Here is a 15,708-nt window from a genome sequence, read left to right on the forward strand (position 1 = left end):
GGGGGTGGGGGGGTCCCCATTGCTATTAGTCCTATCTTACACATATTTTTAATTTATTTTTTTTACATGAGAATTCCTCTTTTTATGATAAACTAAAGGAAAATAATCTTCATGAAATATACCACTACTCCATATGACACATAAAACAATACATTCAATTTACAACTCATTTTCAGTATTACTGTTCTGCAAATTTCAGTAATTATTGTACATTTTTATAATCTGATATTACAAAAACATAACATTTTTATGATTTATTTTCTTCAGCATGTACCACTTTAACTCATGTCTCCTGATTTATTTTAAAGGAGTTGTTTAAATTTGACACAGGTTTAAATTTTTATCACTGTTGTTCAGTATACACACAGGGATGCATTTAGGTAACATCCAGAGGCTTTCTGACGAAAATCATACCATGTTTTATATAATATCATATAACTGGTATGTCTTAAACCCTCCCACTAATCCTCATGTTTTCCATAGACTGACTGGATAAGTAGTCTTTAAGCTTTTCCACACTAAAAAAGAAAAAAGGTCCTTCAGTGTCAGAACTTCCAGGATTAAACATTCTTTCCAGTTGTTGGCTCATGGCCTGAAGATCCTGCACGTTCAAACTTATCCCATTCTAACTAGTTCAAAGATCAGGAAAATGAAGCCATCTTCTTTGCAGCCATAATCCATGACCCATGCTGTTAGATACTTAAGAACATCTCAAAAGCAAACTACCTTGTTTCAGCTCCCAGCGGGAGCTCAGCAGGGCACTGGATCACATGACAGCAAACCCTACCTAGTCAGGTGACTCAATAGTTAATCTGATTTGGTGACTATAAAACTTTAATCAGTACAGTCTAATACCATCACATTCCAGAACTGATGAGGGAAGCAGCTTGGCGATGTAACAGCAAACACTAGTAAGATTATGAATTAGAACTGCCACTAGGATACAGTTTTCTAGTTCTCCATCCCATACATAAACCCAACAGGAAAATATTACTGAAAACTGATCAGACAGACATAATTTTGAAAAAAAATGCACTGATGTGTTTTATTCCAAAATGGATAGCATTTTGCTCATTGCTACAGAAGGACAAGAGCATACTCCGAATCTTATAAGGCACAATTAAAATTTAGCAGAATGTTAATCTGAAATCAAGGAAAACAGAATAGGTACCTCAATAACAGCATCTTCTTGTGAACCACTGCTCACACAATACAGCTTCAGCTTGCTTTAACTGAAGGTCCTAAGAGTTTACATCTGCAACCCATGTAGGCTGCACAAGGTAAAGAAGAGAGGCAATGACAGTAATGGCAGGTACATTTCCTCTTACCAAGCACTAAATACCTAAAGCACACTTTTAAGCAGCACTGCTATTTTGGCGACACTGGTATTTTCACCAAATCTGTAGGCTAGAGCTTTTGAAGAGAAATGACAGACATACTTGCAGATCAAATTCCAAGCACACTTTTCCCCAGATGTTTTCATTAGTCTTACTCACACACCTCCATTTTTTCCTTCAGGAATTCTCACCTAAGAGCCTCTTAATCCATCTCAGAATCTGCATTTGGCATAGGCAAGTAGTTGGATTGGATCAGCAAGTTTACAGAAAATGGAAAATGCAGAGCTTGATTTCTTCACACTAGAGTTAGGATTTGTAGTTAGAATTGACATAAACACTTAATGGTAATACAGAAGCTGCAAAAAAGTTTATTATTCTACATTAAGGCATCCTGATCAAGATAAAAAGGTTTAAACTTTGCCATTTTACAAGGAGCTGAGTTTGACCATCGTCAGTTGCCATATCTCAGCTGACAAGAAAAAACTTGCTGAGACATTTCCCACTCACTTGCGATCATCTCCATGTTCTTTAGTTCCTCTGCATTTCAGTTCTATCCCTAAAGCAGAAACAGTAAAAATTATCTACCTACTAATGTGTATTTGAGGACAAGGCAGTTTTTGTGTAATACTAACTAGAATTACAATTCCTGCAGCCTTGCTTTCTGTCAAACAAGACCCTACTGAGATCTTTTACAGTGGCTGGAAATTCATCTTTTGGGAAGTGGACACATGAACATAAGCAAGTCTTTAGTATCAAAGAGTGAAAAAGCTATATTGTCCCAAAAAAATAAAACACAGTTGACTTAGACATTTCCATAAAATTAGTTTCTTCTTTATTTGTCTGATATGAAACACAGCTAAAGTCAGATGTTGAAAGTGGTGCTTTCATAAGCACATATTCAGTTGTAAAGCTTTATTGTATTAAATAACATTTTTTTTAAAAAATAAATCTTTGAAAAATAGCTTATTTCCACCTGTTCTCTAAGTCAGTAAGACTTTAACAGTACCCATCATAAAATGTGACAGGGGAAAAATGAACAACCAGAACTACTGCAATACTTCTTAACATTCAATCCTTACGCTGAAAAACTATTTGTACTTATCTATATTTTTGTAATACCTGAAACACTCTCCTGTTACAAGTTACAGTGTAAAAGGCAGTTTCTCTCTATTTCAAAGAATGCCAACTCACAAAATTTGTAACAAAAATAACACTTTATTTAAAAATACAGGAAATTCTGAAATAGCTGTGAGGTTCACAGTCAACAAGAGGTAGAAGGTACAACTGCCCCCTCTCCATTGTGTGCATATGCCCTTTTCCTTATTGCATCACCTCAGCAGTATGACACAAAATTAAACTATCAATAAAGTCAATAGATAGTTCCAAGTCAGATTAGTGAGCTGAACCAGCTCAAGAAAGGATCTGACAAGCACCAGTGTTTGTTGGACTGGAAGTAGAAGAGGAAAAGGAAGTGAAGTTTCCTCTTTTAACAACACTGACCTATTATATCAGCTCAGGAGACACTGAGATTTCAACAAACTTGCACTTCATGCAAGACATTCTAAAAATGGTAGGACCACAGCACAAGTATTCCCAATTGCAAAATACTTTTGTTATGTGGGCTCCAAAATGAAAAAGAATTAAAACTACATGTCAGAGAAGTAGGAATGAGAAACAGAAGGAAGAAAGGGCTCAGCCCTGGGTGTATGTTTACACTTATTCTGTAAAGTTAACGCAAATTAGATATTTTATTAAAAAAAAAGCAAGGAAATACTTTGTATTCACTGAAGTAACAAAAGAAAGTTTGCTGCTTGGAATGTGGAAAAAAATAATCACTGAGATGAAGTGCATGCCATATATAATTTGATTTTTTTTCTCCTGATAGGTAAGTGGTGACTTTACCAAAGATACCCTCACCGCATTACAAGCATTCTATTACAAAAGTTCTCCAATAGATGTACTGCAATTTTTAAGTATTACACACATCTGCAAGCACTCATACCTGAAATACTTAGTTATCTGGACTGCAGAATGACAGTACAGTAAGAAACTGAAGAGCTGCTGTGATGTTTTAGAAGTGAAGAACTCTTGTAAGTTTCAGCTTCCTCACTCTACTAGGCTGAAGTTAGGTGGTAGGACCCCACTGACAATAACAGATTCTTGGAACTCTTTCAAAGGAATCGTCAATTACACTTTATGCCTGTATTCTGTTAAAGTCTTCCCTATTCCAAATATTCACAGCTCATTAGTCAGATCCTACAGAAGTGACATTTAATAGGTATATTTCTTGCCATTTTTTAAATGTGTCCTTTGATTTTTTCCTCTAAAGACAAATGCTTCTAACCTTCACTGAACAAGAATCTACATTTGAAATTAAGTATTTATTATTGAATATTTTACAGTTCAGCAGCAAATACAAAACATTAAGACAACCTCTTGATACTCATGATAAAGATCTTAAGCTGTCCACTGCTTAACATGTTAAGAAGTTTGGCCAACAGCAAAATGAATGCTATTTCACCAGCTAGGAGGACATAATACTGAAACTTTATGCTACTGACTATGAATTTGATACGAAGGAAAAACTTTCAGGTTCAGGATTCTTAACACTGTTGCTCTTTCTTGCTGTTCGTATTTAATACAAGGATTATTTTTTCCTCAAAAAAAAAAAGACAGGATCAACAACCACAGGTGCTCAAAAACCATGGCTTATGGCAATAGCAAAAATAATTTGTTAAAATTAAAATTGAGAGTGGGGAATTATAACAATTTCTTAGTACATGCTGCTACATGTCTTCAAGTAGCTTGGGATGCACCAGTAGATTAAAAATAAATACTTGTGATAGTGCTATTCTATATGCTTATAGGCATTGCTCTTGAATTCAGAGTACTGTAACATAAAGCATTGATTTACAAAGCAAGCACACTGAAGTTTTTCATTAAGATAACAAACATTTAATGTATTTGCATACAACAAGAACTGAAAAGGAACTGTCAAGTTCAGATATCTCAGCAATTTTTACATACACTCAGTTTAGGCAGTTGTTTGCTACTTTGTAAAAGGCCACAAGCTACAATCTATAAATTGCTACTAAAGAGAAAAAAACGTGCTAACCTTCCAAAATATACAAAATAATCTTCTGTGGTACTAGCAACTGATTAAACAATAAACGCTGATGAAGCCCAGAAATTACATTTCTCATGTAAAGCAACTTTTCCTGCTTACAGCACGGCCCAGAGCCATCATACTGACACAAGACCTTGCTTCCATGTGAAGTCTTGAATTATACATTTATTACAGAACAGGGGCTATTTACAAACAATAGAGAGACTCCAAGCATACGTACAGGCTATGTTACATACAGTTACTTAAATACCGTCAGAAGAAAAAAAAATAAAAAAGAAAAAACGTTTTACAAATACTTTTTCCTCTTGGGCTCACACACAACAAAAGCGTTTCTCGAAGGGGCGATGTTGTCAGTACGGCAGAAACTGGCGAGGTAACGGGGGTGCACGGGCCGGGCAGCCGCTCCCCTCACGGCTCCCAGTGCTTCCAGCCTCACTGACACCTCGGGCATGCGGGGGGGGGGGGGGGGGGGGTGGAGAAAGGGGGCTCCCCCGCCGCGGCACGGCCGGCGCGGCCCAGCCACCGGCACGGCGCTACCCACGCCTCCTCAAGCCGGCCCCACGCCAGGGCGGGCCGAGACGCGGCCTCCCGTCACCGGCCCCGCTCGGCCGCGGCTCCGGGACCCCCCCACCGAAGCGGCACCCCGCGCCCTCCGCCCGGCCCCGCCACACTCACCTGCCTGCTCGCAGCCAGGCGCCCCAGCCTTTCCCCCACCCCTTTAGCTCGGGACGTGGAAACAACGCGTTCTACCATTGGACAGCGCGTTTCCCGTGCCGCTCTCCCATTGGTGGAGAGGAAAGGGTTTGATTCTTCCCGGCGTCCCCTCGCTCCTGTCAAGCGACAGGCAGCCGAGATGGCGGCAGTCCCGGCGGCCGGCGGGGCGGCGCGGGGCCGCGGGGCCACCAGCTTCCAGCGGAAGGCTGCGGCCGGCAGCCGCCTGGCCGCTGTCGCGGGCACTCGGCCCTCCGTTCGCCACGGGCAGCTGCTGCTCTCCAGCGGGCTCCCCTCCCTGGACTGTGTGCTAGGTTGGTGGGGAGCGGGACCTGGGACCCGGGACCCGGTTGCAGCGCCCCCACCCCATCCCCTCCCATCCCCCCACCCAGCCCGACTGCCCTCTCCTTTGCCAGGCCCTGCCTGTCATTTACCTTCAGTCACTCCGCAGCTGCTCCCGCAGGCTTTTCCTTCCTCCTCACAGTTCCTGGGATTGGGGGGAGGATGGGGGGGGAAATGGGAAGGGGCAGAGGGCCCCTTTCCCGCCTTGAGCCCCCTTCCCGCCGCGCTGAGGAGAAGGGAGGCGGCCCAGGCCGGCGCGCCCGCTTGGGAGCCCGCTTGGGAGGGGGTTGCCGTTGACCACTCGTTTACATTGGTTTAAGCCACCTTTCTAGACTGGAAGGCTGCTTTGTAAATTTCCTTAGTAGCACGTGCCTGTCATACTCCCAACTGTCACAGTGAGGGGTCTGAAGTTTTCGGGTTTGAAAGGCATGCTCGCTGAATTAGCTCGTAGTTGAATGTGTTGTACTTCTGGTTCTTCGGTGTGGTAATTTTTAGGATGCCTTTGACCGTAAGACTGGATTCTCAGCGTGTCTTTCCTGTCTTGCTCGCCACAGCTACGTCACTAGAAATGCCCTGTTTAGGTCAGTTATACTGGTGTGATGCTGTTCTTGCTGTCCGTGAATCTGCTTTTGCCTGCTGTCAGTGTCAAGGTACTAGATAGTTCTTTGGACTGATCTCTTGTCACTGTTGCCATGTTGTAATTTATAGCATGAACCAACGCAGTTTACTTGGATTGGGAGCTAGTTCATTTCACTAGTATAAACGACATGTTTCATCTGTATGCACTGAGGCTGCAGGATCCTTTTACTACCTACTGATACAGTTGCAGTACACCTTCAGGATACATAGATGGGACTGCTTCTAGGTGAGGAAGACTTTGTTCATTCATACTTGGAGGAGGACATGAATTATAGGAATATACTGCTTTTCTTTCTAAGGATATTCTATGTAATGATAAATATAAAAATTGTATCCATTTTATAAAGAAGTTTTTGCAGCCTGTGTATCTTAAGGGGAATCACACTTTTGTATCTTGTGTGTGCGTGTGTTTGGTAGGGAACACTTGCACTTTCATCAGGGATTGGCGTCCTTGTGAAGTAAGCTCTTCCTCCTTAAGAGATAAGTATTTAATTAATTGAGTGTAATTTGTGAAGTTATTTAATTGCATAGATACAGGATTTGCATTGAATAGTCCAGTTGTTCTTCATATTCCCTTTTATAAACAGTGGATTTTGCATAGCATGGGTCAGAAGATGTAGACAGCTCCCATGCTGGCAGTCTCCTAAACGTCCAGGCACTTGCTAACATAATTAGCGGTTTGTATGGAAACAGAAAACACTTCTTCCAGTGAACCCAGGATCCCTTCTGAAGTACCTTTTCCTTGTCTTTTAAATATTTAGTAATTTCCTGACCTTAACAAGTTTTATGCGTGAACATCAAGTTCTTCAACCTTAGGAAAAGCAATTTTTGAAAATACTTTTCAGATGTTTTTTGAGTTGTAGTATCTGAAAAACTGGAAAACTCTATTCCTATGTTAAATCTTCAGTAATGTCCTAGCCCTTAAATCACTGATTTCTGGAGGCTGAGTGGGTAGGCCAGGAAAGACTCATGCAAAACATGCCGTGCTACAATAAAATTTCCATTGATACCAGGTATTAGGCATTGATGGAGACAAACCACCCAGCTAGGTGGATATGTACAGAGTCATTGATTTTGGAGGCTGGGAAGGGACCTCAGGATTTATCTACTGCAGCCTGAAAGCAGGCTCAGCACTGAATTCAGAGCTGATTGCTCAGGGCTTTGTCCAGTTGAGTCTTGAAAATCTGCAATGGCAGAGATTTCATAGCTTCTCTGGACAGCCCAGTCCAATGCTTAATTATCTTTGTAGGAAATTTTTTCCTTATATCCACTTGGAACTTTTCCTGTTTCAATTTATGCCTGTTGTTTCTTGCCTTCCCACTATGTGCCTCAGCAAAGAGCTCAGCTGTCTTCTCTGTAGCTTCTCTTAGGTACTGGCCTACTGCTATTAGGTCTTCCTCTCTTCTCCAGGTTAAACAAGCCCAATTCCTTCAGCCATTCCTCTCGGGTCATTTGCCCCATCTCTGTTCCTTTCCATGGGACTCACTTAAGTTTACTTATTTCTTGTACTGAGGGGCCCAAAACTGGGCATTGTATTCCAAATGTGATATAATGAGAGCTGAGTAAAGGGGAGTAGTCACATTCTTTGACCAACTGACTGACCTTCTATTGATGCAGCCCACTATGCTGGTGACTGTAGTACTGTACTTGGTCTCCTTTGTGACCTTTTTGGGTGTGTGTGGAAATGCTTCATAAACGTCTTGCAGAATGCTGTTGATGTGTTTCTTAAAGAACACTGTTACTTTTTTTCTTCCATCTTGCCCACTAACAGTTAAATAATGGACTGTATAAAATATTTAATTTTATTTTCATCAGGGACTGAGAACAATTCTTTTTGTATAAATTCCCAATGGAAGTTACTATAAACTGGTATAGCCTGGTGTCTTTCATAAAGGTCACCAGGCAGTCTTCTAGATCTTTTGCTTTGGGCTTGGATTTAAGTTTGCCTTGTCCAGAAGCTGCAGCCCAGACACACCATTATTCACCAAATATGAAGGTACAGCTTATGAATAAGCATGAGTAAGGGAAAGCGTGGTGTTCTTAGACACAGGTCTAATTAGAAGCTTTTGAAGAGAGGAAAAGGCAGAGGATACATGGAGGAATTTCTTTTACCCTACAGATCCTGGCTGATTTGTTACCTTATTGCTGATAGCTAGCTCTTCTCAATAAATGCAATTCCTTTCAAAAAGAAGTGGTAGGGTAGTGCTGGATTTCAAAGGCAGTGCTACCATTAAGGCACTCTTTACATCTCCAGGCTTTATATTCAAGTTTACTTTCAAGGTTTATAGATTTGGGCACAACTGATTTGTGCCAAAGCAGTTCTCTGTAATGAGCTGTAACTATTGTGTAATATAACCATCACATGCTTGTCATTGAATGTTTTGTTTCAAGCTGCTTGAAGAAAGGTCACAGATACACTTTGGAAACAAGTGACACTCCTCAACTTGAAAAGTTTTGTTGTGTTTCTATCCGTAAGGATTTAAATCTCATTTTTTTTAGGTTGCAATGTAGAAAGTTACAAGTTTTGCTTGTTGTTTACATGTACCACTGCCTTAGATACTTACAAAGAAAAATCAAAATAGCAAAATTGGAAAGAATTACAACTTTGCAGCAGTTTTTTTAGGAAACTTGAAGATTTTACTTCTTCCTTTTAATTTTATTAGCATTCCCGCTACTTTCTCCTGTCATCTGTTTTTTTGCTTAATTTACTATTATCGTTGCTCATTGTTATATGAATATGTAACCATGGTAACTGCAATAGTTTTGCATTCCATCTACTAGAATACACTTGTTCAAACTGTTCATACATCTGATAATGTAAAGCCAATCCTCTGACCTGAGTTTGCCTTTAGTTACCAGGGTATGTGCAGATATGTTACAAATCTGGCTTGTAGAAAGAGACAGTACAATCGATGATCTGAAAATATAGCTTGTGAGAATTTTGACTGCTCTGACATACTGTTTGATAAACAAATTCTTTCTTGTGCAAGCAATTTAAAAGCAGAAGAGACAGTGGTGGCTACAAGTGAGCTTGTATTTTAAGTATTTTAAGTATTTATTGCCTTATGGCTGTTTTGATCATATTTTCTATGTCAAGCTATGATTTGGTAAAATCTCATAATTTTAAGCTTTTTTTCTATGTGTTGTATAGAACATGCTAGTTTTAAATAACTGTTTTCAGTATCCCGTGCATTCTGTCTCCCTGAACAATTGCAGTGTTCACTGGAAGCATACTTTGTATCAACCATCAGTATTATTTCTGATTTTGGTCTTTTTTTCTCCTTTCCTCCATAATACATCTTTTGGATTCATTTGCGTTTATCTCCCAAACAAATAAAATGAAACAAAGGCTGGTAAATTAGAACATGTGGGTTTCATGAGTGATTCTACATTTCTGCTAAACAGCCCTTATAGTTGGGGTTTTTTTTAATATCTAGGAAATGCTTGATTATTTGATAAGCATGCTGTAAATATTGAGGCATTTGTACCTCATGACTCAGGAGCATAGCTTAAAAAATGTGTGATGTGTTGAATTATAACTATGAAATTAGTAGCTGACTAAACATTTACACTGTGATGTGCTGCTCAAATTGGGTACATCATGACACGATGACAAAGTGATTCTGTTGTGGTTTTAATTCAGGTGTAATTAAGAAACAATGTTAGCACTTTTTGGCCTATGGGAGAGAAATTTGCTTTTTCTCTTCCTTCTTGGTATGTATCGACATTACAGATGCTACAGACATTTGTAGTCCCACCAGCATCACCAAAGATTAAGAAGTTGATCCAATCCCTATTGGAATCAATTTGAAATGAAGTTTAATGAGGTCTTAAATTGATAGACTGAGTTATCCTGTTCACTAAAGTAATTTGGCATGCAGTCCAGAATTTACTTCTGTTATCAAGAACTTTGGATATTGTGCTGATGTGATTCAGTTTGCTCCTAACTCACTTTTAAAGCAGTATGTAATTACAGAAGACATACTGAATCTTACTTCATGCAAAACACTGCAATAGGCTAGTTACATATGTCCATCTGAACACTTCCAGAAATTTTTGGCTTTCCTGCCACAGTCTTATATGATTGTTCAACAAAATATTTGTAGTCTGATTTCAAGTTATTCCACTATTTTCAGTTTTGGAATTCAGATTACAAACCAGTTTGCTCTCTACCTAAAATAAAATATGAAATCGTCTTTACTGTCTCTGTAAAAATTCCTTGGGGCAACCATTTAAACCACTGTTACATAATTATGTTTGTTGTCTCTTCTAGGATGAAAGAAAGCAGTCAGGATGGGAGTTCATAGATTTTATTTTTTTTTTCTGGTCCTCCACACTGTTGAGGTCAATGGGATAAGATTCTATGTAACAAAACTTATTGGGAGTATTCTCTTCTGTCTATTATTCAGTCAGTCATCTTGATTGGAACATAAGCATTGACTATAATTGTTTAAGCAAAAAGAAAGAAAAATAATAGGGGCCATGTATAAATCTGTCAAAATGTATTTTTATTTTTGAACAAATATTTCAATCAACTGCATTCATAGAGTTGGTGTTATGTCCAAGACATACTATAAAATACTTAAGTAGTTTGGGTTTTTTTTTTTCAGTTGTGTGTTATGATGTTTATGATCTGTCAGTCCAGGTTTCATTGGGTGAAATCCTACCTGTCTTATTGCCGTGTCTGTTTTCAGTAATAAGATAAAAAACAGTGAAACCAGGATTTTGACTCATTGACTTGGGTGGTAATTTGCTGGCCTCTTAGTAGGTCACTTTATATACATTGTTCTTGGTCCAAGGCAATATCACTTGGTAATGATTAATACGGATTTAATTTGGAGAATGTTTACTCACTTGAGTCATCTAAGTAAAAATTCACTGGCTCAGACCATACATCATTACGGTAGTACTTGAGCGTAGTTGCGTAGAGCTCTGCAGGGTCTTTTTACCACAATGATGATAGTACAGTATATTGTGAAAGTAATTGTAATGTGTAATATATAATTACATGTAATGTGTAATTATTTCATAATAGAGAATTGTAGGAAGTATTGCAAAGGTAATTAAAATGTTGTTCACTTTTATATTTTTAAATTCCCCGTTATCACCTTTCTTTGACTTATAAACTAAGAAAACTTAATTGTTCTCTAACATAGTATTAAAATGTACTTTATTCTTCATTTTGTTTTGTATCCAGGTGGAGGCGTAGCTGTTGGAACCCTTCTTCTTATTGGTTAGTATAGAATATATAGATACTTAAAGCTCTAATATGATATATTTTGCTAATATTCATGTATTTATCAAATAACCTGTCTTTTCATTGTTTTTTAAACTCAGACTTTAAGGAAGTATAACTTTTAGGCCCTTTCACTTTGAGTAGCCTTCAGAGTGTGGACTATTGTCTATTTCAAGAATTACTGGAGCTGGATCAAAACCTTATGTTTTAGACAGGTTTGAGTCCCCAAGAAGAATACCATAGAATTCTGTTTGAAAGCAGGGCATTTAGCAAATTTCAGGGATTTTAAAGAAAATTTTCAAATTATTTTAGATTTATCAAACTGATTTCTTTTAAGATTCAGACTGTTTATCATCACAATGATGTTTCTTTTTAAATTTGGCTTTATGAGGAAGGCGTAAAATATAGACTCTTAATCTTTTGGTTGCCAAAATCAACTAAGAGAAAGCTGATGGAAGCCTGCTTCTGTCAGGATGTGGATGAGGCATGCTGACATGATTAAATAGTTACAGCAGAATTCCCTTTGCAGACTACATTGAAACTGGCTGGTACCATGTCTCCATTGCAGCTGAGATGCCCAGCTTTCCTCTCTATTTCAAGTGTAGCAAAGGGGAAGAGAACTATTGTACACATGCATCTTCTTTTCATACCCTTCAGGGTATGTACTGAACTTGGAGACAAGAAACATTTCCCAGACATCTCAGTTTAAGCATGGCAGCCAAAATCTCAATTGTGAGGGAAGAGTAACTTCTTTTAAGTTAGTCTTGTAAGTGCTTACAGTTTTAGCACATAAGTAAAATTACGTATGTGTTATAAAAAATAACGCATAAATTGTTATTGCAGAAGAGAGACTGAAGGAGATACAATCTGATTTGTCACATCAGTTCATCAATCTTGAGCTTCTAAGAATAAAAAACTAGTTCAAAATTATGCAAGGGCTGAATGGTGATAGAAATGTGACTCTTTTTCCTATTTTAATTGTTTATCAGATTAGTGGTTCTTATGAGAAACTTTCAAGCTTGTTACTTTCCTAGCAAAAAGAACTGATACTACAGGAAAAGAATGAAATGTTTTTAGAGAAACACCTGTAATTATGTGGAAAACATCTCTATCTGTAATCTGGGTTCACATCTTAAATAGTATAACAATTTGAATGCTACTTTTTGATACCAAGTTGCTGGAACAGAGAACTAGAAACCTAGGGACAACAGATCTAGCTCTTAGCTTTCCAGTCACTGCAATTTCTCTAACTGTTGGTGTCTAGAAGGTTGTGTGATTGTTTTCTCCCACTGAATAAGAGGTAAACTACGTCAATTTCCTTATTTGTAGGAGTTACGAAAACATGTATCACATTGAAAAGCTACTTCTTGTACAACAAGCAATGTCTGAGTGCCTACATATTAAGTGTTAAAAAACCTGCTTTAAAGCCTTAAAATTAATCCATTATTCTAAGTTAAAACAGTGGGTTACGGGACGATAACGGTCAATATATTTGAAACTGGGAGATAAAATCTGGAAGATAAAAGTAAAAAAGGCATTATTACAGATTAAAAAAACAGTTTCTTATTGCAAAAGATTGAAACTGTAGTAAGGCACCGTTTTGGCTAAATCCTGAGCTTTTGAATGCCTCACAGATTGTTAAGGATCAGTGCAAAGTTGTAAAATGGGAGTGTAGAGACAAAATCTGAAAAACTCAGGTACAAGGTAAGATACAACTAGCAAGAATTATCAAGAGTAATATAGATTTTTCTTGAGTACCTCAGTAGTTGAGAAGCCCAAGAGAAGGGCTGGCTGGTTACTTCACAAAGTGGAAAAGTTAATCATAGCTCATGTTGTGAAAGGGGAAAATTTAAGAATTTTTGTGTGAACTTTCCCCCAGAAGGAGCGCGCTGAAATCTCATGACTGTTGTAATTGAGAACAGTGACTAGATTTCAGCTTTGCCTGGGAAAAAAAGCAGACTAGTATATGCCTGGGTGATTTGGGTGATTTCAAATAGATTGTGCCTGCAGAGTATTTTAAGAGCTTGCTGATGAAGTGTTAGGACTACTACTGTTTATGGCAAATGCTAGGAGACTGTGAAGGAAAGAACTGGAATATTAGAAAATACAAATACAGTTTCTATTGAATACTGTTAGAGGAGTCACTGAATTGCGGGCATTGAACTATAGTTCAAAAGAAAACAAGGAATGTGGTGGGTGACCTTGGCTGGGCACCAGGTGCCCACCGAGCTGCTCCATCACTCCTCCTCAGCTGGACAGGGGAGAGAAAATATCACAAAAGGCTTGTGAATCGAAATAAGGACAGGGAGAGATCACTCAGCAATTACTGTCACAAGCACAACAGACTCGGCTCAGGGAAATTAATTTAATTTATTGCCAATCAAATCAGACGGGATAATAAAAAATAAAACCAAAATTTAAAACACCTTCCCCCCACCCCTCCCTTCTTCCCCGGCACAACTTCACTCCCAATTTCTCTCCCTTCTTCCCCCTGAGCAATGCAGGGGTACACGGAATGGGGCTGCAGTCAGTTCATCATGCTCTGTCTCTGCTGCTCCTTCCTCCTCAGGGGGAAGGCTCCTCACACTCTTCCCCAGCTCCAGCATGGGGTCCCTCCCATGGGAGACAGTCCTCCATGAACTTCTCTAATGTGGGTCCTTCTCATGGGCTGCTTCATTAATTGCTCCAGCATGCGTCCCTTCTGCAGGGTGCAGAAATCTTAGAAAATCTTGACTTTTACATAAAGCGTGTAAATTGGTGTATGTTGTGGTGCAAACTAATTAATTTGAATAGCTGCCTGCCAGAAAAAATAACTGACATTACCTAATTCCATATAGGCCACCATTTGTGTAATGACTACCATTTAAGTTCAGACTTTTTGAGAAAACTGAATTGATACAGCAGTTCACTGTTGCTGAAAGAAGTTGTCAAAATCCTTCTCCCCATTCTTGGCTGTGCAGTCTTGTCCCTTGAGCTGGCACTAGTGCTTTTCAACTCTCAGCTCTCCCAAGTTGATGGAAAACTCACCCAGTTAGGGTGAAGACTTTTCTGTCTGTTTAGTGACCTGATTCATCTCACTGACATGTGAGAGGAGGACTGAACAGTAAGGACTGGGAGAGAAAGTAGATGGCCTTTTTCAAGGCAGAAAGTGCCAGTTAAGCTTAATTTCTGTGAATTCAGGAAGAATGATAGATGTTTTATCTCTTACTTTTCTCACTCACTTTGAGAAGTACTGCAGTCTTCTCAAATTCAGGACTGAAACCGTCAGGACAAATGAAGAAGAAACAAAAATGTTAGAACCTATCATATTTTACACAGATCAGAGATTAGGAAACTAGATTAATTTTGTTTTGTCTTCCCATTCATTGCCCCTTCTAGTAGATGGACTGGTGGCATCAAAGAAAACTACTAGCTGGAAATTGTCATTAAACAAAAGAAAGTTGTCCTTCAGACTGTATGCAATTAGGAGGTGGAATACTTCACCATAGAGTGTTGTGGATGTAAAATAAACCCCATAGTCTCACTGGAGACTGGGCAGCTTGATTAAAGAGAAAGCCATTTGCATTACTAGGGTAGTGGATACCACATTGGCTAAGGAATTCCTTGAGCTACAAGTGGTGGAAGGCTGAGCGAATGCTTGGGTAAAGCATCACGTTTGCTTGTTCAGTTCTTATTACCTCTTCCTAAACATCTGCTTTTGGCTACTGTTAAGTATATGGTTAGCTATCCGTTTGACCTGACCTTAATGGCACCAGATGAAGCGAGTACAAAGGCACTGAGCTTTGTGTTCTGATGAAAGATATGGCAAGACTCAATGATTTGAAAATTATAGGATTTTTACCTGAATTTTTATTTCCCCTCTCCTGAGTGTATAGCTGGCAATAATCAGTGGTGGGTTTTCATGTACTTATCCCCTATGTTCATTGTTTATTTGTGATCTGATATTAAACTTAGCTTCACAGAAACATAATGGAGAATCTCTTTTAGATTTGAAACCTAGTATTTTTTCCCAAATATGACTTACTATATATTATTTTGAAACATATAATTATATACAAAAAGTCTTAAAGTAGGAACTGTATTCATGACTCATTAATCTAAACATTTTTAGACTAATTTCTAAAGTCGGTGCAGGTAGAATTGTAACTGCATTGTTAGAATATCCTGTCAGTATACAAAAAAATTCTGTCATGAGATTAGTCTAGGCAAGGTTCATATACAGGATTGAAGCTGTCAGTGATAAACCTCCTAGGAAGATCTTTCTGCATTGTACTCCAAGTGTTATAAAAAGGTTAAATTCTTCCCCCTTCAACATT

At 38.8% G+C, this 15,708-nt stretch overlaps 2 protein-coding genes across 4 annotated transcripts in view; one reads left to right on the forward strand and one right to left on the reverse strand.

Annotated features, from left to right (window-relative positions):
• Nucleotides 1–5,240, reverse strand: part of IMMP1L (inner mitochondrial membrane peptidase subunit 1) — a 36,526-nt gene extending 31,286 nt beyond the window's left edge. The window contains exon 1 of one of the 2 annotated variants that reach the window (XM_055723035.1): nucleotides 5,140–5,240. The gene's annotated coding sequence lies outside the window, so the exon portion shown is untranslated. The remainder of the gene's footprint in view (nucleotides 1–5,139) is intronic. The other variant, XM_055723036.1, reaches the window with a different exon arrangement.
• A 43-nt stretch (nucleotides 5,241–5,283) lies between these two features.
• The window catches only part of ELP4 (elongator acetyltransferase complex subunit 4), a 149,968-nt gene continuing 139,543 nt past the window's right edge, over nucleotides 5,284–15,708 (forward strand). For both annotated transcript variants that reach the window (XM_027800991.2, XM_055723034.1), the window contains exons 1-2: nucleotides 5,284–5,489; nucleotides 11,354–11,389. In XM_027800991.2, the coding sequence (XP_027656792.2) occupies nucleotides 5,318–5,489; nucleotides 11,354–11,389 (208 nt within the window). In that variant the 5' untranslated portion in view covers nucleotides 5,284–5,317. The remainder of the gene's footprint in view (nucleotides 5,490–11,353; nucleotides 11,390–15,708) is intronic.

Source organism: Falco cherrug, chromosome 10, assembly GCF_023634085.1.
Source record: "Falco cherrug isolate bFalChe1 chromosome 10, bFalChe1.pri, whole genome shotgun sequence".
Classification (NCBI taxonomy): domain Eukaryota; kingdom Metazoa; phylum Chordata; class Aves; order Falconiformes; family Falconidae; genus Falco; species Falco cherrug.